The following is a 23,321-nucleotide window of genomic DNA, read 5'->3' as shown; positions in this document are numbered from 1 at the left end:
CTCAGGGGCATTGAGGCAACCACTGTGACCTCATCGCCTCAACTCACACTACACATATCAACCATCTTTCCTCCCTCTTTAAGTACATATTGCTTTTTTTTTGCTTTTTTTTTTTTAAACCAACCGATCAGCCTTGGAGGCCGGAGGGTCTCAATCCCAGAACAGAAATCTGTCCTACAACGTACGCGCCTGGGATCTCCATTCTCCAAATGCTGCACAATTGAACGATTTTTCCTTCTGCAAAGCACCCTAGGTCAGGGGTCTCCAACCTTGGCAACTTTAAGACTTGTGGACTTCAACTCCCACAATTCCTCAGCCAGCAAAGCCAGCAAAGGAATTGTGGGAGTTGAAGTCCACAAGTCTTAAAGTTGCCAAGGTTGGAGACCCCTGACCTAGGTGGCCGCAGACACAAAAACAACACAAGGCACCACAAAGGTGTGTAACTGGGCAAGATGGATCAAGACATTTTGAAAGGGCGAACAGAATTCTAAAACGGGACCAAGCTATACTAACCCCGATACAGGTTGTCTCAGAGTTATGACCACAAATGAGCCCAAAACTTACGGCGACCTCCCATCGACCAGTGCGCTCCCATAGGGAGGTTCTCCTCCGGGTGCCGTCGGCCAGTCAATGTTGGCTGGTGGCGCCCAGGGGGAGGGCCTTCTCTGTGGGGGCACCAACCCTCTGGAACAAGTTACCACCAGGTATCCGTCAACTCCCTGATCTTCGGACCTTTCGACGCGAGCTGAAAACATTTTTGCTTCACCGTGCAGGACTGGCCTAGTGGGGTTTTAATAAGGGGTTTTATTGGTTTTAAGTTCTTCGACCAACTCTAAATTTTCCTTTTAAACTGGTCCTAAAAATTGTACTAACTGTCTTTACTTTGGCTGTAAACCGCCCTGAGTCCTTTGGGAGAAGGGCGGTATAGAAATTGAAACAATCAATCAATCAATCAATCAATCAATCAATCAATAAAATTTATGTCGCCAAGCAAAACACTTGTTAGCTGAGTTTGGGGCCATTTGATGATGTTTCTTGCCACATTTGTTAAGTGAACGGCTGCAGTTGTCAATTTAACGCTGTTGTCGAGTGACTCTGGCTCCCCTAGTGACATGGCTTGTAATTTGTTTTTTTTTTAATAAAGTTTTTTATTTATAAACAAACAAACATTTAGTACATCAGCCATTTGTTCCATGTGACATCTTGGTGTTTTCTTCCTGGCTTTTCAATTTAATCTGTTACAGTTTTTTCCATTAATTCAATATTCTAGTTATAGCATTTTCTTACTTATTTATGGATTTACTTATTCGTATCTTTTTTTCTAACCAATGGTAAAATTGATCCCATATCTTAAAATATTCTGAATCCTCCCTTTCTTGGGAGTTAATCTATCATTTCAAAGTTAATCAAAGTTAATCTATTCATTTCTTCACAATCTAAAATTTGTTTGCTTGTTAGACGGTCACAAAAGGGGAGCGTGTGACGCCGGGAAGCTGAGACCGTCGTTAAACGTGAATCCGCTCTCAAGCGCCCGAATGCAAATCATGTGACCACGGGGATGCTGCCACGGTCGTCAGTGTGGGAAACGGTCACTTATTTCCCTGTGCCGTTGTAACTGCGAACGGTCACTAGGTGAACCGTTGTAAGTCGAGGACTACCTGTGCGAAGTACGCTGGCTGGGGGAATTCTGGGAGTTGAAGTCCACCCAGCTTAAAAGGGGAAAGTTGGAGAAACAAGTGTGCAAAAGACATTCTAAATCAGGGGTGCCAAACTCAAGGACCGGGGCCCGGATGTGGCCCGCAGGTGCTTAGAACCGGCCCACGGGACAACCGCGAAGGACTGGCCCGTGGTGCCTCTGCCAGAGGAAACGGAGCTCAGGAGGACCGCATTCGGCTCTCCCCAGCTCCGTTTTCGGCTGTGACGGCCTCCTGCAGCGTTCTGCCAGAGGAAATGGAGATAGGAGCACCGTTTTCGCTGGCGGAGTGCTGGAGGAGGTGGTCGCTGCCAAAAACGGAGCCCGGGAGGAATGCCCTCAACGTGAGTGATATTGAGATGGCCACGCCCCCATGCCCCCCCCCCCAGGTCAAACTCAACCCTGATGCAGCCCTCAATGAAATGGAGTTTGACGCCCCTGCTCTAAATCATCAGCGACGTCTTACCTCTGGGACCGCCCGCCAACATCTTACCTCTGGGACTGCCCGTCGCCGTCGCTGCTGCTTTCTCCTCCATCCAGGCCACCCTGCCGGGGGGAGCCTTCTTACTATAAATGCCTTCTTTGTGCTTGACGATTGCTGTGTCCGAAGGATGATCCTTCCTCGAACCCAGGGCCTGCGGGGGGAAATCCGGAGGGACGGCATCGTTGGAGCCTATTTGGGAAGAAAGCCGCAGGGACAACGTTCAGAAAAAGAAAGAAGCCAGAAGGGGAAAAAAAAAAAGAGGAGCAGTCAATCGGATTAGACACAGAGCGGAAAAACGCCTATCATCACTCCAAGCTGCCAAAAGAGGCTGCGGAAGAGCCTTAATGTGGAATAATGGTAAAGAAAAGAAAGAAGGAGGGAGGGAGGGCTGTAGGTCCTGTTCGCATCTCAAGACGTTTCCCGTCTGTAGAGATTTTCTCAGTCTCAAAGGTGGTGTTGTTTTTTTTCAGGAGACAACTGGAAAAAATCCCATTGGATGGTAATCCTACTTATGGTTAGAATAGAATAGAATAGAATTTTTATTGGCCAAGTGTGATTGGACACACAAGGAATTTGTCTTGGTGCATACGCTCTCAGTGTACATAAAAGAAAAGATACCTTCATCAAGGTACAACATTTACAACACAATTGATGGTCAATATATCAATATAAATCATAAGGATTGCCAGCAACAAGTTATAGACATAGGGTTAGGGTTAGATCGCCATGAATTCGTAGAGCAAACTGGATGTCGCCAATGAATTCTCAGTGCATCAGAATAATAATAACAACAACAACAACAACAACAGAGTTGGAAGGGACCTTGGAGGTCTTCTAGTCCAACCCCCTGCCCAGGCAGGAAACCCTACATCATTTCAGACAAATGGTTATCCAACATTTTCTTAAAAATGTCCTGTGTTGGAGCATTCACAACTTCTGCAGGCAAGTTTGCTTAGAAGGGCGCTGAATTTTTCAATCATGCTTTTCTACCTTTCCAGGTAAAAGACTTGGAAAAATCCCATTGGAGCGTAAACCCACTTAGGGGTTGGTCCATATGAAGTCGAAGAGCAAAACGGATGTTGAAAAAGACTTCTTAGCACTACAGGATGCTTAGAAGGGTGCAGACATTTTCAGACAGGCTTCTCTACCTTCCCAGGTAAAATAGACGGAAAAATCCCATTGGATGGTAAACTTACTTAGGATTAGGTTGGATCCCCATGAATTCGTAGAGCAAACTGGATGTCGCCAATGAATTCGCAGCGCATCAGTTTGCTTAGAAGGGCGCTGAGTTCTTGTGTTTTTTTTTTTCTTTTGAAGATGTTTTGCTTCTCGTCCAAGAAGCTTCTTCAGCTCTGATAGGATGGTGGGGAATGGAAGGTTTCTATTCCTTGCAGATAGCTGGTCATTTGCATCCTTTTAGAGCAGGGGTCTCCAACCTTGGCAACTTTAAGCCTGGCGGACTTCAACTCCCAGAATCCCCAGCCAGCAAAGCTGGCTGGGGGACTCTGGGAGTTGAAGTCCGCCAGGCTTAAAGTTGCCAAGGTTGGAGACCCCTGTTTTCGAGAGTCATCGAGGCCACTTGGAGGTTGGTCTGTGGTGCAAATGGTTCCTGTGTAGTCTGCCTTTTTTTCCTCTGCCATTTTTTCCTTCCTATTTTGAAATCCTTCCATTAACCGCTATCCTATTTCACTACCTTTCTTGCTACCGTTGTTAAGTGAATCACTACAGCTGCTAAGTTAGTGACACGGTTGGTTAAGCGAATCTGGCTTCCCCATTGATTTCGCTTGCCGGAAGGTCGCGAAAGGGGATCACGCGACCACTGCAGCCGTCATAAATATGAGTCAGTTGCCAAGCATTCTGAATTTTGATCCCGTGATCCTGGGGATGCTGCAACCGCCGTTAAGAGTGAAAAACGGTCATAAGTCACTCGTTTCAGTGAGGTTCTAGCTTTGGACGGTCACTAAATGAACTGTTATAAGTCGAGGACGACCTGTAAAAGACCGACGAGACCCTGAAGACGTACAGAGGCCTGGTGGGCCAAGCCCTTGTTCAAACTTAGGAGGGATTAAATATTGACCATTTTGATCTAGGTTTTAATTCGCTTCTAATCAAAGAAGTGAATTAAAACCTAGATCAAAATCTGGGGGGGAAAATCTGGGGGGGGGACGGGACTGTGAAGCTGAAGAAGGAAGAAAGCAGATTTGGAAGAGACAGGCTTTTTAGGAAAAGGAGGGAAATCAAACAATTCAACGGCAGGATGGCTAGAAAAATGGAAACTGGCTTTTTTCCCACCTACTACTCAATCAAAATAGAGCTGGAAGGGACCTTGGAGGTCTTCTAGTCCAGCTCCTTGCTCAAGCAGGAAACCTTCTACCATTCCAGACAGATGACTGTCTAGTCTCTTCTTAAAGCCTCCAGTGTTGGAGTATTCACAACCTCTGGTGGCAAGCTGTTCCACTGGTTAATTGTCCTCACTATTAGGAAATTTCTCCTTAGTTCTAGGTTGTTTCTCTCTTTCATTAGTTTCCATCCATTGTTTCTTGCCTTCTGGAGCTTCGGGAAATAATTTGTCTCCCTCTTCTTTGTGGCAGCCCCTCAAATACTGGAAGATTGCTATCATGTCCCCTCTAATCCTTCTTCTCGCCTGGACTACTGCAATGCTCTCTACATGGGGCTCCCCTTGAAGAGCACTCGGAGACTTCAGCTAGTCCAGAATGCAGCTGCGCGGGTGATAGAGGGAGCGGTTCGGAGCTCCCATGTAACACCCATCCTGCGCAGACTGCACTGGCTGCCTGTTGTCTTCCGGGTGCGCTTCAAGGTATTGGTTACTACCTTTAAAGCGCTCCATGGCTTAGGACCGGGCTACTTACGGGACCGTCTACTGCCGGCTTCTATCTCCCAGCGTCCGGTGCGTTCCCACAGAGAGGGACTCCTCAGGGTGCCGTCAGCCAAACAGTGTCAACTGGCGGCCCCCAGGGGAAGGGCCTTCTCTGTGGGGGCTCCTACCCTGTGGAACGACCTTCCCCTCGGGCTTCGACAACTACCTGACCTTAGGACCTTTCGCCGCGAACTTAAAACCTATTTATTTCGTATGGCTGGACTGGCCTGATTTTTAAATTTTAAATGAATTTTAATGGGTTTTAAATTTCTGTAATTTTATGGGGTGTAATGTTATTTTAAATTTCCTGGCTAATTGAATAAGTTTCTTAAGGGTTGTTTTAATATTGTGTATGTTTCTGTTTGTATTTTACTTGCCTGTTCACCACCCTGAGTCCTTCGGGAGAAGGGCGGTATACAAATTAAATTATTATTATTATTATTATTATTATTATTATTATTATTATTATTATTATTATTATTATTATTATTATTATTATTATTATTATTATTTTCTCTAGACTAGCTCAAGAAATACTCATCTATCACATTGTCATTCTAAACCTAAATGCAACAGGGGTATTGATTACCTCCCATCTGTTCAGCACCCATCCAAAACGAGGCCTCCCGTTTCTTCAAACCCTGCTACATAGCTTTAGAAATCAACGTGGTTATAAAATGCAAGAGATGGAGGGAGGCTTGGAGGTCAACGGAGCTCCTACCTGAGTGGGAGCTCTCCACGGTGGTCTCGGACCGGACACGTGAGATTCTCAAGGTTTCTTTTCCACAGGGAACGTAATACACCTCCGAGCAGCTGGGAGGTTTGTATGGCAGCACCAATGGCCGGTCTGAAGAAACAAAGCCGGAGTCAGATTACTGGAAGAGGCTGCCAAGCAGAGCGTTTCCCAGAGGCCTGGCAAGCGGCCATTGACAGGCACAGAGAGATCAACAACACCGACGTACCACTTGTCAGATTATTCATGAACCGGCAGAGACATGGTAACAAGGTCAGCCAAAGAACAGGCATAGCAACTAAGTCAGCCAATCGGGGGCTGAGACAGACTGGGAGCCAGGGCGTGTCTTAGTCTGCAGCTTCTGAATCTGTGCAGAGAAACGAAACTGAAACTAAACAAGTCTGGACTTGCTTGCCTGCTCTGCGCTCAGACTTAAGATGAAACTAGTCTGCTCTGCTGGAATGAAACTAACGGTTCTCTCCTGCCTTGTGCTCTGCCTGTAACTTCTACCAGGTTAAAAAAAAGAATCTATATTGGTGTTGTACATTTATCTTCCTGTATTATTGTGTATATAAAGAGAAGTTAATGAATCCAGCTGAATCAGTGTGTGCTTCTGGATTTGATTTTTGCAAGAAACTCTGATACCGCTCGAAAGAGAGACGTCAACAGCCAAAAAAGGAAAGAAAGAAAAAAGAAAGAAACAGCTCCTCGCCAGCAATCAACACCCATCGACTACCTCTGAGCCAAAGCCAGACACCGCCAGAGCTTCGGACTTTGTACGTGGATGTTTTAAGCAAAGAAGCAGGAATGAGCTTTACTAGGCAGGCAGAGGTCGAATGACTCAAAAGGCAAAATCTGACACAAATAGGGGGCTGGGGGGGGTACAATCCCTAGGGAGGGGTATTGGTTTAAAGAATGTTGCCCCACCGTACGACCTTTCTTGCCAGTTGTTAAGTGAATCACCGCAGTTGTTAGTTACACGGTTGTTAAATGAAGCTGGCTTCGCCCTTGACTTGGCTTGTCGGGAGGGAGGGAGAGAGGATGGATGAATGGATGGATGGACAGACAGATGATAGACAGAGAGATGGTAGATAAATGATAGATTGGATAGATGATACAAGGTAGGTAGGTAGGTAGGTAGGTAGGTAAATGATAAATAGATAGATAGGGAGAGAGAGAGAGAGAGAGATAGATAAATGATAGATTGGATAGATGATACATAGGTAGGTAGGTAGGTAGGTAGGTAGGTAGGTAGGTAGGTAGGTAGGTAAATGATAAATAGATAGATAGGGAGAGAGAGAGACAGATAGACAGATAGATAAATGATAGATTGGATAGATGATACATAGGTAGGTAGGTAGGTAGGTAGGTAGGTAGGTATAGATAAATAGATGGAGAGAGATAGATAGATAGATAGATAGATAGATAGATAGATAGATAGATAGATAGATAGATAGATAAAGATAAGATAGAAAGACAGACAGATATAGATAGATAGGGATGGATGGATGGATGGATGGATGGATGGACGGACTGACAAGACAGCTGATAGACAGAGAGAGGGACAGAGAGGGATGGTAGATAGATGATAGATGATTCATAGGTAGATAGGTAGATAAATAGATGATAGAAAAATAGGGAGAAGGAGAGAGAGAGAGAGAAGCATTTCTCACCGCTGGTTTGTCCGTCCAAAACAGAGATCTTGGAGATACCGAGCATTGTGTCGTTGGGGGTTTTGTGACTCTTGGGATGAGGAGCTTCCCCGTTCTCAGCAGTGACAAAAATCTCGGCAGAATAGGTGGTCTTCTCGGGGCTTTCTGTTGTGATTTGAGTGATGGCATCCGAAGACATCCATTCGGTTTGGGAAGAAGCCGTCGCCTTCAAGTTGTTGTCCCTTGCCCTTGAACTCCGAGTCCCGGCGTCTGCTGGAGACGGGGCCGCTGCTACATGATCTCGGCTTGCCTGGGGCTCTTGAACGTGCTGTAGGGCTCGTTTCTCCACCTTTGGAACATCTTGAGATGATGCTTCTCGGGGAAAGTATGAGGATCCTGGAGTCTTCCGCTTAGATTCAGTGGACTTGGAGGTAGCTTCGAAGGACAGACTGGGAACATCGGAAGCGGTTGGCTTCAGAACCTGGACCTCTCGCCCTTCTGGACCAATGTCCACCGGTCCCGAAAGGTCCAGTTCCACACGCTTTGGAGAGAGAGTCAGGTGGACACCAGACAGGGCTTTCCTGGTGGGCAACGTAGGCGACACCGGCACAGCTGTGGAAATACAATCTAGGGAAGCCGAGTGTAACAGAGAAGTACTCCCACTGCCTCTCCTTCTGGGCTTGTGTAAATAGGAATCGGAAGTAGACAAATCTTCCCTTAGCTGCGTCTTTTCTTTGCCGTCAGGAAAAAGGGGCTTCGGAGCACTTCCAGCCTCACCTTCCGAGCAATTCTGAGGACGCACATCGCCCGACTTTGGCGGAGGCAACGCCGCCGATCTTTCTGGGTGAACCGTGTAAATATCGTCCAGCGTTTTCGCGTATCGCCTCTGCTCGGCGAAATCTGGATCAGAAGCTCGCTTGTCCTCGTCGGTCTGGTGAACGAGGTCCTTCGGTTCGACGCCTCTTCTTGGGGATTCCTGCAGGGAGGGGCTTAGATCTTCTCGGCGAGGGTCATCCCTGGCCACCTTGATAGACCCGGGGGGAGGAGGACAGACTTTTGGGGATGGAAATGCAACTTTCTCCACGGAAGTGCGAGCAGAAGTGACGCCGGCGGAAGAACGAGCTTGATAACTTTGCCGCTGTGAGTTATCCAACTTCGGCTGCTCCTGGTTCGCGGGCCGGGTTTCCGAAGATACGGGATCACGAGGGTGAACGTCGGCAAGGAGGGTCCGGGGGAGGCGGGAAGCGGGAGATGGAGACCGTCTCCGAGAGGCAAAAGTGATCGAGGTGATTTGAATGGCCGCTTCGACGGATGTGGCGCTCTCGGAGATGTCCAGCGGGGCTGCTACGATCCCGTCCTCTTTCGTGGGGGCCTTTGAGGCCCCTCGGAGATGCGTGTCCGAGGGAAGGTGAGAATTGGCTTTGGAGTCCAAAACGTTACCGGGAAGTGGCTGCAACTGGCCGGAGTCAGGAATCTGGACACTGCGAGCGAGTTTAACCTCTGGCTCGGCTGTTAAGGCGCCATCCGTCGCAGGTGCCGCGTTTTCCCCGGAGATCTCATCTAGCTGCAAACCGTATTTCTGAAGGGCCGTTTGCAGGTCGTGGTCTTTTGGGTTTAGCAAGGAGCCCGGTTCTACCGTCGCAACCGTGTTGGAGTTTGGAAGCCTCTGGAAGGTGCTTCTCCACTGCTGGTTCTATTCAGAATTCAAAAAGGAAGAGTTTCACAATGTGCAGGTAAAAACCCAGAGTACGGTGTGTTTAAATAGGAGTTTTTAATGCCTATCTGGTAAAAGGAACGGGGGGGGAGCCGGGGGGGTGTTGACATGAATTTTTCATTTATCTCCAAATTCTCAGAAGAAAATTTTGGAGACTTCGTGAGCCACTTTGGTCTTGTGGTAAAGGCACTAGGCTAGAAAGCAGGAGACTTTGGGCCAATTACCAGGAGACGGTGAGTTCTAGTCCTGCCTTACGCATGAAAGACAGCTGGGTGACTTTGGGCCAATCACCAGGAGACGGTGAGTTCTAGTCCTGCCTTACACATGAAAGACAGCTGGGTGAATTTGGGCCAATTACCAGGAGACAGTGAGTTCTAGTCCCGTTGTAAGCATGACATCTGGATGGGTAACTTTGGATCAATCACTAGAAGACAAACAGTTCTAGTCCTGCCTTAGGCATGAAAGCCAACTGGGTGACTTTGGGCCAATCACCAGGAGATGGTGAGTTCTAGTCCTGCCTTAAGCATGACTGCCAACTGGGTTTCAAGCCAACTGGGTGACTTTGGGCCAATCACCAGGAGATGGTGAATTCTAGTCCCACTTTAGGCATGAAAGCTAGCTGCATGATTTTGAACCGATCATTCTCTCTCTGCCTAGCCCATCTCACAGGGTTGCTGGGGGGAAATAGGAAGAGGAAGGTGTGTTGGATATTTGCTGCCTTGAGTTATTTGTAAAAATAATAAAGGCGAGATACAAATTAAATAAATATTAATGATGATATATAGTCTCCCAATTTAAACCCTCTTCGGAAATCTTAAGGACTTGTAGAAGTAAATATTTATCTTCTGGGAATCGGTGGTAGGTTCAACTTCCTTTCTGGGGACAGAATTGTGAAAAGATGCCATCAGGCCGCCAAACCAACAAAGAAACAACAACAAAAAATAAACTGTAAAGATTGTGAAGAGCTGCATAAAACAGATGTGGCTGGGCATTTCGTTTTAATTCTCACCAGTTACGCGCCATATTTCAAATAAAATAAAATAAACCAAAGGGTTCCGATGGTTGCTTGCTTTTCCAAAAAGAATAGGATAACCGCCAAGCGATTAACACACATCCGAAGCGTAAAGATAATAAAAAAAAAAATCCAGGAGAAGCTAAGGAAAAACAAAGCAGTCACAAAGGATGCTACAAAATAGAACAATTATGTGAACTGAAGACTGGAAGGCAATCGGGCTTGGCAGGTTTCCCGGGAGAAAACACACAAGACTACGGCTGCACAATTGAAATGATTTCTTTACACCTTACATGCCAGGAGAGAGGGCCCTGGTGTGACTCATGCCCAGAAAGCCGGTTTCATTCACCTGCCAACGCTGATAATAAATAAAGATGCTGAGGTGTTGTTGTTAAATCTTTCGATTGGGTTCGACATTTTTCTTAGCAGGAAGTGAGCTCGGGAGGCCAAGGCAGCCAATGTCTCTCTGCAGCTCAAATGCTAAAGATTCTTTCTATCTATCCATCTATCCATCTATCTATCTATCTATCTATCTATCTATCATCTATCTATCATCTATCTATCATCTATCTACCTATCTATCTATCTTTCTGTCTGTCTGCCTGCCCATCCATCCAACCTGATATCTATCTCAATATCTATCTATCTATCTATCTATCTATCTATCTATCTATCTATCTATCTATCTATCTATCCATCCATCTCCTTCCTTCCTTCCTGGTCTCTCTCTCTCTTTTTCTCTACCCATCTATCTATACCATCTATTGATCTCATCTATATTTATCTATCTATCTATCATTCTATTTCCTATCTGTCTGCCTGCCCGTCCATCCATCCAGCCTGAGATTCAGATAATCTCTATTTATCTATTTATCTATCTATCTATCCATCCATCCATCTATCTCCTTCCTTCCTTCCTGGTCTCTCTCTCTATCTACCTATCCATCTATCCCATCTATTGATCTCATCTCATATCCATCTATCTATCTATCTATCTATCTATCTATTGTTGCGATATTATGCCATATGAACCCCTTTATGAAACTGTTTATGAAATTACTTATGTGCAAATATAAGCATGAGCAAGTTTTGAGAAATTGCTTATGTGCAAAAATATCAGCATAGGTAAGTCTGGCTAATTGTTATCATGTAAGCAGAAATCTGTTTGATGCCAAGGTTACAAAGATGTTTGCCAGTAAATGTAACAACACCTATGAGATAGCCACAGAACATTCCTTCTCTGATAAGGTCAGCTTCATAGAGCTTCAAAAGAAGTTTGCTCCTACACACAATTATATGAGATTTATTAGTATGTAGTCAGGATGTCTCAAGATGTATTTCTGTTTGCTGTACCACGTAGGCAAAAGCAGAGAACAAAGAACCACTTCATGGTAAAACTCCTCCCAAGAATCATGATCTTTCTCCCAAAATCATAGGCTTGTGGATGTGCTTGTAGTCACGTGTTCACGTGTTGAATATATGCTAATATGTAACCACCCTGCTTACCTTCTGTAACCACCCTAACCCCTAATCTTAATAAAAGGGTTGTTTCGAGCTAGCTCGGGCTCGCTCACCCGAGGAGAATTGGACTCTGCTTATTCATTTCTCACTCCGTCTGGCGCGGGATTGCCCAGACCCTTTCGTGGCGAGCCCGCTGGCGCGAGAAAAGCCACAACTGGTGACCCCGACGTGATTTGATCCCGGTCCTGGTTGTTCGCCTTGATGCCCCGTACTTTCGCCAGTGAGGCTCCCAGTCGTAAGACTTAGTAAGTATGGGGAACGGGTTGTCCAAGGGCCAGGTTACGCACCTCCAAGAACTTGGAGACCTTATTAAGGCTGCAAAAATTATTTGTATGAACCATGGCAAACCTTTACCCTCAATTTCAGCAAATGATCTAGTCAAATTATTGAAATTCATTTGGCAAAAGTGTCCCACTTATCCCCCTTCAGGGGATATTACATCTAAAAATGGGCGCATATTGAAATATTTAAATGACCCCCCTAAAGCCAATCATGATTTGATTGTAACTTGTCAAGTAATTGTTATTAGCCTGGAGATTTATGAAAAGGCTATCAGAGATTCGAGCGATGCCATGGCGCTCAACGCTGCATCTCCACCTCCATACGAGGATGCCTCCACGCAGCAAAAATCTCTTGAGGTAAAATGTTCCAACATTGCCTCTTTAACTGAAACATCTCCACCATCTGCCCCCCCTCCGCCTCTGCTAACTGCGGACGGGGAGACCTCGTCTCATTCTGCTCTCGCAGCTGGACTGAAGAGAGCGATGGCAACGGGGGACCTTTCCTTAGAGGATTTGCAAATGTTTCCTGTTGCCCTTATAGATGACCCGCAAAATCCTAATCAAAAAATTCGAGGTCATCAACCCCTTGATTTCAAAATGGTTAAAGATCTTAAAAGGGCAGTGGCAGAATATGGGATTCAGAGTCCTTATACCAGGGGTTTGCTTACTTCCATGGCCAATGGTCATGAATTGATTCCGGAAGATTGGAAAAATATTGCCTCTATGCTTCTTTCCTCTTCAATTTCTGATTTTTGAATCTGTTTGGCGGCAAGGGGTAAGAGTGGCGGTGGCCCGCGGGAACCTCCCGGCCGGCATCACCGCTGACCATCTTCTAGGGGAAGGTGCTGTTAACACCATTGCATTGCAAGCTGCTTCCCCCCGTACCCTGTTCCCTCCACTTAATGCCATAATCTTATCTGCCTTTCTCAAAGTGGATGACCCTAAGTCATCCGTCTCCTCTTTTGCTTCTATCCGCCAGAAACCCAATGAGTTGTATTCTGATTTCATTGAAAATTCTCCAACCTTTTCGTTCTTTGTTCCCTTCTTTTCTTGTGTATCATTATATGGATGACATTCTTGTCGCTGCGCCTGGGCCCCCAGGCACAGTCAAACAGCAATTGCCAAAACTCTTACACACCCTTCAGAAGGGTGGCCTTACTGTTGCCCCAGAAAAAATTCAATCCCACCCCTTTCTCTTATTTAGATATACGGTTCTCAGGTCAGCGGCCCCAAATGTGCCAACCTCTACCTTTCAAACAAGCCCACTTTAGTTCAGCTACAACAATACTTGGGGACACTGAATTGGATTCGCTCTTACACAGCTCTAACCACTGCTCAATTATCTCCACTGTTCACAGCCCTCACACAAGGCTCTCAACCATCAGACCGTATCCACCTGACCGATCAACAACCGCATGCCATGCACCAAGTCAATCTAACCCTAAAACACATATGGGTAGACAGACTTGCTCCTAACATCCCATTTGGCATGCTCATTGTCAACACTGTAATGCTCCCTACTGGGGCATTAGTTCAAGGAGGAGAAACTTCTAATCCTAGAATGGTTTCATCTTCCTCACACTTCACGCACTTCTTTAACTTCAAAGCCTACACAATTAGCGCAGCTCATTACAAAGATTAGATCTAGGAGTAAACTCCTCGCTGGAATAGAACCATCTATTTTATATGTTCCTTTTTCTTTGTCTATTTGGGAATCTTTGTTGTCTGTTTCTGATGAATTGCAATTTGCACTTGCCGAATGGCCAGGAGAAGTCTCCTGTCATCCACCCCAGACCCACGACTGCTACTTCTAAGAACCATTCCTTTCTCCTGGAATTCCCCCTTCTCTCCCCAACCACTACCTAATGCCCTCACTGTCTTTGCTGATGGCAGCAAGTCTTATGGTGCCTGTGCTTGGCAGAAAGGTGGTCAGTGGTACACTAAAATTACTCCTCCTCAAAAATCTGCCCAGAGAGCAGAACTCTTTGCTTCTATATTGGCTTTTCAAAACTTTTCTGATGAACCTTTCAATCTCATCTTAGACAGTCTATATGTCACTCAAATTATTAGCTCTCTCTATGAGTCATATCTGGCTCCCTCCCTCGATGCAGAACTGCTATCTTTGTTTCTCAAACTACAAACACTCATTTCTGCTCGACATCTTCCTTTTCATGTTTCACACATTCGAAGCCACCAGCCTCTGCCTGGAATACTTCAAAAAGGCAATAATGTGGCCGATGCTGCAGCTGCCGCTGCCTCTGTTAGTACTTCACTATCTGTTCTGTCTCTCTCCCCAATCTCCTGGGAGAGTCACGCTTATTTTCATCAAAATAAAAGGGCGCTCATGAAACAATTTGGTTTAACGGTTGCTGAGGCATCTGCTATAATACATCAATGCCCTACCTGCAGCCGCCAAGGTAACTCTCTTCCGATGGGGTCAACCCCAGAGGAACAGTGGCCTGTCAACTTTGGCAAATGGATGTTACTCAATATCCATCCTTTGCTCCATGGAAATTCTTACATGTATCAGTGGATACCTTCTCAGGCTTCATCATGGCCACCCCACAAAGGGGAGAAGCCACTAAACATGTAATCAATCATTGTATTCGGACCTTTGCATCGCTGGGATGCCCCAAAGAACTAAAAACAGATAATGGTCCTGCCTACACCAGTGCTGCATTTGCAGACTTCTGCAGACGGTGGAACATTACTCACAAATTCGGAATTCCATACAACAGCCAAGGTCAAGCTCTGGTAGAACGCGCCAACCAGACATTAAAAACAGCCCTTGACCGATACACCAAACAACAGGGGAAAAATGCCCCTGGCCTCCCAGCAGTGCAAGATACCTTGAATCGTTGTTTATATGTGTTGAATTTTTTAAACTTAACTGGACAACCGCTCGCGACCGCTGCAGGGCGACATTTTTCCCCTCCCCCATCTGCAGGTCTACCCAAACCACAGGTATACTACCGCGAATTACCTGACCTGACATGGAAAGGGCCTGCTGATCTCATCACCTGGGGTCGAGGTTACACAGCCATCCAGCTGCCGGACCGAGTGCTTTGGGTTCCAGCCAGACACACCAGACCGTATTTGGTTAAAGACGGTCCCCTTCAGCCATCCCTCAACTAGAAAGAATGCTGTAGTTCCCTGTTGCCTTTCAGCTACTGGACACTGCCTCCCTTCCCCCAGAGCACCCCTCCTTTTCCCCCATGGGTGCGATAGCTCAGACTATTTTTAAAAGTTTTTTTCTCTCCCTCTCTCCTCGCTGGCTTATCTTAACTACCCCCCCTTGGTTCCTTGCAGTGCCAGGGAAAAGGGTAGGCTACGGGGGAGAACCATTCACCCCCACTCCATTTTTTTTTCTCTCTTCTTTCTTGTCTGAGAAGGGAGGGACTATTAGGCTTTTTGGAAGCATTGCTTTTGTAAAAAGCTATGTAAAAAACTATGCAGATATATTTTCTTTTTAACCACAAAACAATTTTGATTCTAATTTTCAATCCTGAAAACACTTTTGATTTTACCTTTTAACCATGAATTTTTAACCCTACATACAATTTTGCTTTTGCTTTTAATTTTTAATTTTCCTTTTTCTGGAACTTTTTGAGGTTTAACCTGCCTGATTAAACCTAGCTTTGTATTTTTGAACCTGTTAACATATATAAAGAGAGTTGAAAGGGACCCTTGGAGGTCTTCTAGTCCAACCCCCTGCCCAGGCAGGAAACCCTATAGCATTTCAGACAAATGGCTATCTTCTTATGTATGGACACATTATATTAAGCGTAAATCTGTTTTTTGGAAAATGCACTCAGGTTTTCCACATAAACTGACTCACCCAACAGCTTAAACCCTTATTTGCTGTTTGTATTGTTTCTTTTTCTTTTTTAGCAGCACAATATGTGCCCTGTTTTAGGAACTATTTCAGAGATACGTTAGAAAGTTACAGGATGTGATAAGTTAGAAGGTTACAGGATGTGAAGAGAGAGTTAAGAGGATGTTCAGATATTGGTACTGAGAATTTTAATTTGTTAAGTCAAGCTTTGAATTTTAAGCTTGAGGCATAATGGAGCTGAAATAGCAAGTGTGATTTTGCAAGTTAGGAGGAGGAGTTAGAAAAGTATGAGCAAAGTAAGACAGATGGTGATTTTGCTAAGATATAATGTGGTTTGTTTTTGGAAGTTTTTGATAGCATGGATTTGTTAGTGACCAACTTCCACACATAAATAAAAAGGGTGGGAGTTGGGTCTTTATTGATTGATTGTCTTTTTCTCTGTCTTCCACATAGTACCTTTGTTAAAAAACAAAACTGAGATTTGTATGTTTGTTGTTTCTATTTCAGTTCTACATGCAAGCTATCTATTCCCCCTTGGCCCCCTCCCTAATCCTCCAACAATGCCTTTTTTCACCCAGAAAGGGAGGAGGAGGGGACCCTTTCTCATGTCTTTTAAACATGTAACGATCAAAATACTTTTTAAGACAGTTTGGTTTTTTCTTGTTTTATGTATTCATGTAAGGATTTGTATTTTGAGATTTCTGTCAGCAGCGAACATCCACATCAACGGTGAGACCTTGAGGCCCTGGTCGACATATCAGTCCCTACCATCAAAGATTGATGGCAACTGACTCTTTTCTTCCTACAAGAGACATTTATCGCTCCTTTGGCCTTTTCTTTCTCCAAGAAGGTGGATTGTGTGTGGCTTTAAAGGAAGAATGCTGCTTCTATACTGACCATCTGACATTGTACAGGACTCAAAGAAAAAACTAACGGACTTAACTTTGATATGATTTACAAGCTATTATAGTTGTAGTTGGTATAATTGCATTAGGATGTATAATTTTACCTTGTATTCTACCTATTTTTGTTAGAACAATTTCTAAAAGTTTATCTTTACTGGCTATTGAAGAACTCGAAGATGATTACACCCAAACTGCACCTAACAATTCCTGCCTGGTTGACGAAAAAGAAATAGACAAGGATAGTATGGCTAATATCTGTGTTTACACCAACATGAAACCGACTGATTGTCTGGTCCTAAAAAATAAAAACAGAGGAGATGTTGCGATATTATGCCATATGAACCCCTTTATGAAACTGTTTATAAAATTACTTATGTGCAAATATAAGCATGAGCAAGAAATTGCTTATGTGCAAAAATATCAGCATAGGTAAGTCTGGCTAATTGTTATCATGTAAGCAGAAATCTGTTTGATGCCAAGGTTACAAAGATGTTTGCCAGTAAATGTAACAACACCTATGAGATAGCCACAGAACATTCCTTCTCTGATAAGGTCAACTTCACAGAGCTTCAAAAGAAGTTTGCTCCTACACACAATTATATGAGATTTATTAGTATGTAGTCAGGATGTCTCAAGATGTATTTCTGTTTGCTGTACCACGTAGGCAAAAAGCAGAGAACAAAGAACCACTTCATGGTAAAACTCCTCCCAAGAATCATGATCTTTCTCCCAAAATCATAGGCTTGTGGATGTGCTTGCAGTCACGTGTTCACGTGTTGAATATATGCTAATATGTAACCACCCCTGCTTACCTTCTGTAACCCACCCCTAACCCCTAATCTTAATAAAAGGGTTGTTTCGAGCTAGCTCGGGGCTCGCTCACCCCGAGGAGAATTGGACTCTGCTTATTCATTTCTCACTCCGTCTGGCGCGGGGATTGCCCAGACCCTTTCGTGGCGAGCCCGCTGGCCGCGAGAAAAGCCACAATCTATCTATCTATCTATCTATCTATCTATCTATCTATCTATCTATCTATCTATCTATCTATCTATCTATCTATCTATCTATCTAATCTATCTATCTATCTATCTCTCTCTCTCTCTCTCTCTCTTTCTATGTATATCTTTACCTATGTATCTATCTATTTATCTAGATCTCCTATCTATCTATCTATCTATCTATCTATCTATCTATCTATCTATCTATCTATCTATCATTCTATTTCTTATCTGTCTGTCTGTCTGCCCACCCATCCATCCAGCTTGGTATCTCTCTATCTCAATCTCTATTTATCTATCTATCTCCTATCAATCTATCATTTTATTTTCTGTCTGTCTGTCTGTCCGTCCATCCACCTACCTATCTAAAATATTAACATTTCTATTAATATTAATGGAAAAGATGCAGGTGTCTTATGAAAAAAGGACCTTTCAAATGTAATTTGGGGGCCAATGGAAGAGGCGACATTTCTTTTGAAAGTTTTTTTTTCCCCGTGGAGGTGACACATGCAAGATGCTATCAGGACTGGTTGTATAAATAATCTTTTACTGAATGTTTGCAAGGGCAGGGACTGATAGAAACAATTCTCGCATCCGCCCTGCGCCTATAAAACCAGAGATCAAAATAAGCGTCAGAAGCTCCAGTGAGGTTCTTTCTCTGCTGAGCCAAGGAAAGGAAGGGCCTCCATGCAAACAGCTTCGAATCTCCCTCAGTCAAGAAGGGATTATTACATTTCTTTGGAGAAACAGATCCGTGCCTGCTAATTTTACAGAGGCAGGAAAATTCTGATCTAAATCAGAAAGCTTCCAGCAACGCTGGTAGGGCCGGGATTTCATTTCCTTTCTGAATGGCTCATCTAAACAATACAGGAGCCTATTGTCACCCTGCGGAAATTATTTCTTTCAATATAAAGGACTTTCTTCTTAACAACAGAAAATATCTATGACAAGCTCAGAGGTGAACTGAAAACATCCAGGCATCCAGGAGAAAACTAGGTGAACAGGCATCCAGCAGAAAACTATATTAAAAAAAAAAAACAACCTTCATTTTTCTGAATTTTAATATTCAGCTTTAATAGGAACCTGGCTACCTTCCTGCACCTGGGGTGCTGAATGTGTTAATGGCCCATTTCCTGGCTGTATAGGGAGTCCTCGACTTACGACCATAATTGAGCCCAAAATTTATGTTGCTAAGCGAAACAGTTAAGTGAATTTACTTTTTATGACCTTTCTTGCCATGGTTGTTATGCGAGTCATTGCAGCTGTTAAGTTAATAACGTGGTTGTTAAGTGAATCTGGCGTCCCCATTGCTTGTCAGAAGGTCTTCAAAGGGGGTCACGTGACGGGCATAAATATGAACCAGCAGCCAAGCGCCTGAATTTTGATCATATGACCGGTCGTAAGTGTGAAAAACCGTCATAAGTCACTCTTTTCTGTGCCGTTGTAACTTTGAATGTTCTCTAAATGAACTGTAGTAAGTCAAGGAATCCCTGCAATGCTAACTGGATATTTCATTTGGAAGGTTCTATTCAATTTCTTCTTTTAAAATGTTTTTAGCATTTTCATTGTGATTTGTGTGTGTATGAATTGTCAGCTGCCCACAGTCATTGACTGAGATGGGGGGTTGTAAAAGAGGGAGGGAGGAGTATGTAATGAAGGAAGGAGATAGAAGGATGGATGGATGGATGGATGGATGTAAGGAAAGAAGGAAGGAGATGGATGTAAGGAAGGAAGGAGATGGATGGAAAGAAGGAAGGAGATGGAAGGATGTATGGATGTATGGATGTATGGAAGGAAGGAAGGAAGGAGATGTATATATGTGAGGAAGGAAGGAGATGGATGGAAAGAAGGAAGGAAGGAAGGAGATGGAAAGATATATGGATGTAAGGAAGGAAGGAGATGGAAGGATGTATGGATGTAAGGAAGGGAGGAGATGTAAGGAAGGAAGGAAGGAGATATAAGGAAGAAAAGAAGGAAGGAGATGGAAGGATGTATGGAAGGAAGGAAGGAGATAGAAGGATATATGGATGGATGGATGGATGGATGGATGGATGGAAGGAAGGAGATGGGAGGAAGTAAGGAGATGGATGGAAAGAAAGAAGGAAGGAAGGAGATAGAAAGATATATGGATGTAAGGAAGGAAGGAGACGGAAGGATGTATGGATGTAAGGAAGGGAGGAGATGTAAGGAAGGAAGGAGATATAAGGAAGAAAGGAAGGAAGGAGATGGAAGGATGTATGGAAGGAAGGAAGGAAGGAAGATGTATGGAAGGAAGGAAGGAGATGGAAGGATATATGGATGGATGGATGGATGGATGGAAGGAAGGAAGGAAGGAAGGAAGGAAGGAAGGAAGGAAGGAAGGAAGGAGGGAAGGATACAAAATTAATCAATGTTGCCTCCACTCGCTTTTTGTGGAGCTGTTCAGGTGTAGGCAACCTCTGGCCACCAACCACATCAATCAAAGAAAGACTGGAGAGCAGTCGGTCAAAGAGCCAGAAAGCCCCTCTTCAGAAGCATGCAGAGGTTCCCGTGCTAGATACCTCCCCCTCCTATGACAGGACATTTTTGCTAGCAATTAAAAAAAAGAAAAGAAAGGAAGAAAGCAAGCAGGGAGCATTCGTGTGCCTGCTTCAAAACACGCTGGAAAACCACACCAGGAAGCTCACCCTGGGGCCGGCCCAAGCGCTGCAGCCGTCAGGACCTTAGCCTGGAAACAGACAAGAGCAACATCAGAAGAGATGCTAGGAACTATACGACGGACGTCTTTAAGCGGAACTTTACAATAGTTATTCAGATGGAAATTCCATCTGAAAGAGAGCCGCGTGAGTGGAAAGACTGCACTTTCCCCCCCTTTTATTACTTAGAACATTGTTGATGAGAAGAGCTTCCTGCAAGCAAAAACGTATTATTAGCCCAGTTCTCAATGCTTCTTTAATTGTCCCAGCCCAAGTTTTGGGTTTTACCTCCAGATGTTCCGTCTCTCCAGAAGACGAAAGCTGCTCTCTCTTCATCCGTTCTATCATCCGCCGGTCTTCTTCGGTCAGTTCAGGAATGAAGTATTGAGGCTCAGTAGCCAGTTTTAGTTTCACCCAGGCTGTGAGAGGAGAAGGAGGAGATGTAAGGAAAGAAGGAAGGAAGGAGATAGAAGGATGGATGGAAAGAAAGAAGGAAGGAGATATAAGGAAGAAAGGAAGAAAGGAAGGAAGGAAGGAGATATAAGGAAGAAAGAAGGAAGGAGATAGAAAGATATATGGATGGATGGAAGGAAGGAGGAGATGTAAGGAAAGAAGGAAGGAAGGAAGGAAGGAAGGAAGGAGGAGATGTAAGGAAAGAAGGAAGGAAGGAAGGAAGGAAGGAAGGAAGGAAGGAAGGAGATGGATGGAAAGAAAGAAGGAAGGAAGGAAGGAAGGAGATGGATGGAAAGAAGGAAGGAAGGAGATGGAAAGATATATGGATGTAAGGAAAGAAGGAAGGAGATAGAAGGATGGATGGAAAGAAGGAAGGAAGGAAGGAAGGAGATAGAAAGATATATGGATGTAAGGAAAGAAGGAAGGAGATGGATGGATGGAAAGAAGGAAGGAGATGGATGGAAAGAAAGAAGGAAGGAGATATAAGGAAGAAAGAAGGAAGGAGGAGATGTAAGGAAGGAGGAGATGTAAGGAAAGAAGGAAGGAGATGGGAGGAAGTAAGGAGATGGATGGAAGGAAGGAGATGGATGGAAGGAAGGAAGGAAGGAGATGGATGGATGGAAAGAAAGAAGGAAGGAGGAGATGTAAGGAAAGAAGGAAGGAAGGAGATATAAGGAAGAAAGAAGGAAGGAGGAGATGTAAGGAAAGAAGGAAGGAGGCGGAAGGATGTATGGAAGGAAGGAGGGAAGGATACAAAATTAATCAATGTTGCCTCCACTCGCTTTTTGTGGAGCTGTTCAGGTGTAGGCAACCTCTGGCCACCAACCACATCAATCAAAGAAAGACTGGAGAGCAGTCGGTCAAAGAGCCAGAAAGCCCCTCTTCAGAAGCATGCAGAGGTTCCCGTGCTAGATACCTCCCCCTCCTATGACAGGACATTTTTGCTAGCAATTAAAAAAAAGAAAAGAAAGGAAGAAAGCAAGCAGGGAGCATTCGTGTGCCTGCTTCAAAACACGCTGGAAAACCACACCAGGAAGCTCACCCTGGGGCCGGCCCAAGCGCTGCAGCCGTCAGGACCTTAGCCTGGAAACAGACAAGAGCAACATCAGAAGAGATGCTAGGAACTATACGACGGACGTCTTTAAGCGGAACTTTACAATAGTTATTCAGATGGAAATTCCATCTGAAAGAGAGCCGCGTGAGTGGAAAGACTGCACTTTCCCCCCCTTTTATTACTTAGAACATTGTTGATGAGAAGAGCTTCCTGCAAGCAAAAACGTATTATTAGCCCAGTTCTCAATGCTTCTTTAATTGTCCCAGCCCAAGTTTTGGGTTTTACCTCCAGATGTTCCGTCTCTCCAGAAGACGAAAGCTGCTCTCTCTTCATCCGTTCTATCATCCGCCGGTCTTCTTCGGTCAGTTCAGGAATGAAGTATTGAGGCTCAGTAGCCAGTTTTAGTTTCACCCAGGCTGTGAGAGGGAGAAGGGGGGAGGGAGAGAGAAAGGGAAAGAGACCGGGGGTGGAAGGAAAGAGAGGGAGGAGAGAGAAAAGGAGAAGGAGGAAAGGAAAGGAAGAGATTGAGAGCCAAGAGGGAGAGAGAAAGAAGGACGGAAGGAAGGAAAGGGAGAGGGAGAAGGATGAAGGGAAAGGAAGAGGTGGAGAGACAGAGAGGGAAAGGGAGGAAGGGAAAGAAAAGGAAGAGAGGAAAAGACAGAGGGACGGAGAAGGAAAGAGAGGGAGAGAGAGGAAGGGAAAGGTTCAGAGATAGGTTCCAAGAGATGGAGAGACAGAAGGACAGAGAAAGAAGGACGGAAAGAAAGGGAGAGAGAGAGGGAGAGGGATGAAGGGAAAGGAAGAGATGGAGATAGAGAGAGGGAAAGAGAGGGAAAGAGAAGAAGGGAAAGGAAGACACAGAGAGGGAGGAGGGAGGGAGAGGAAGGGAAAGGAAGAGATGGGGAGGCAGAGAGAGGGAGAAGGAGGGAGAGGGATGAAGGGAAAGGAAGAGATGGAGATGGAGAGACAGAGGGGGAAAGAGGGAGAGAGAAGAAGGGAAAGGAAAGGAAGACACAGAGAGGGAGGAGGGAGAGAGGGGGAGGGAAGGAGAGGGACAGAAAGGAAAGGAGAGGGTAAAAAAGGGAGAAGAGAAAGGAAAAGACAGAGAGAGAAAGAAGAAAAGAGAGAGAGAAATAAATTTCTAAGTTTTGTGCTGTTTTCAGTTTTAGATTTCCGCCCCACCCAACCAATATTGTTTGTTCCAAAAATATTTTTCCTTCCCATGTCATCATAAACCTTCCATTACAGGCATTTTGCATAAGCTTTTATACTCGTTTTTAAAAACATTCTCACCATCCACAAATACGTGCCTTGTTTTGCTATAGGTAGTCCTCGACTTATCGCCACAATTGGGACGAGCACTTCGGTTGCTAAGTGAGGTTTTTCACACTGACCTCCATTGCGGCATCCCTGCAGTCACGTGATCAAAATTC

At 44.7% G+C, this 23,321-nt stretch overlaps 1 protein-coding gene across 1 annotated transcript in view; it reads right to left on the bottom strand.

The window, feature by feature from the left end:
- The window catches only part of ALMS1 (ALMS1 centrosome and basal body associated protein), a 74,480-nt gene that overhangs the window by 28,973 nt on the left and 22,186 nt on the right, over positions 1-23,321 (bottom strand). The window contains exons 7-12 of the mRNA XM_058193066.1: positions 22,174-22,304; positions 21,751-21,778; positions 20,670-20,800; positions 7,462-9,133; positions 5,777-5,902; positions 2,187-2,366 (exon numbers count right to left, since the gene is read on the bottom strand). Of these exons, the coding sequence (XP_058049049.1) occupies positions 2,187-2,366; positions 5,777-5,902; positions 7,462-9,133; positions 20,670-20,800; positions 21,751-21,778; positions 22,174-22,304 (2,268 nt within the window). The remainder of the gene's footprint in view (positions 1-2,186; positions 2,367-5,776; positions 5,903-7,461; positions 9,134-20,669; positions 20,801-21,750; positions 21,779-22,173; positions 22,305-23,321) is intronic.

Source organism: Ahaetulla prasina, chromosome 8 (genome assembly GCF_028640845.1).
Source record: "Ahaetulla prasina isolate Xishuangbanna chromosome 8, ASM2864084v1, whole genome shotgun sequence".
In the NCBI taxonomy this organism is placed as follows: Eukaryota; Metazoa; Chordata; class Lepidosauria; order Squamata; family Colubridae; genus Ahaetulla; species Ahaetulla prasina.
This window is presented reverse-complemented; position numbering and strand designations above follow the sequence as displayed.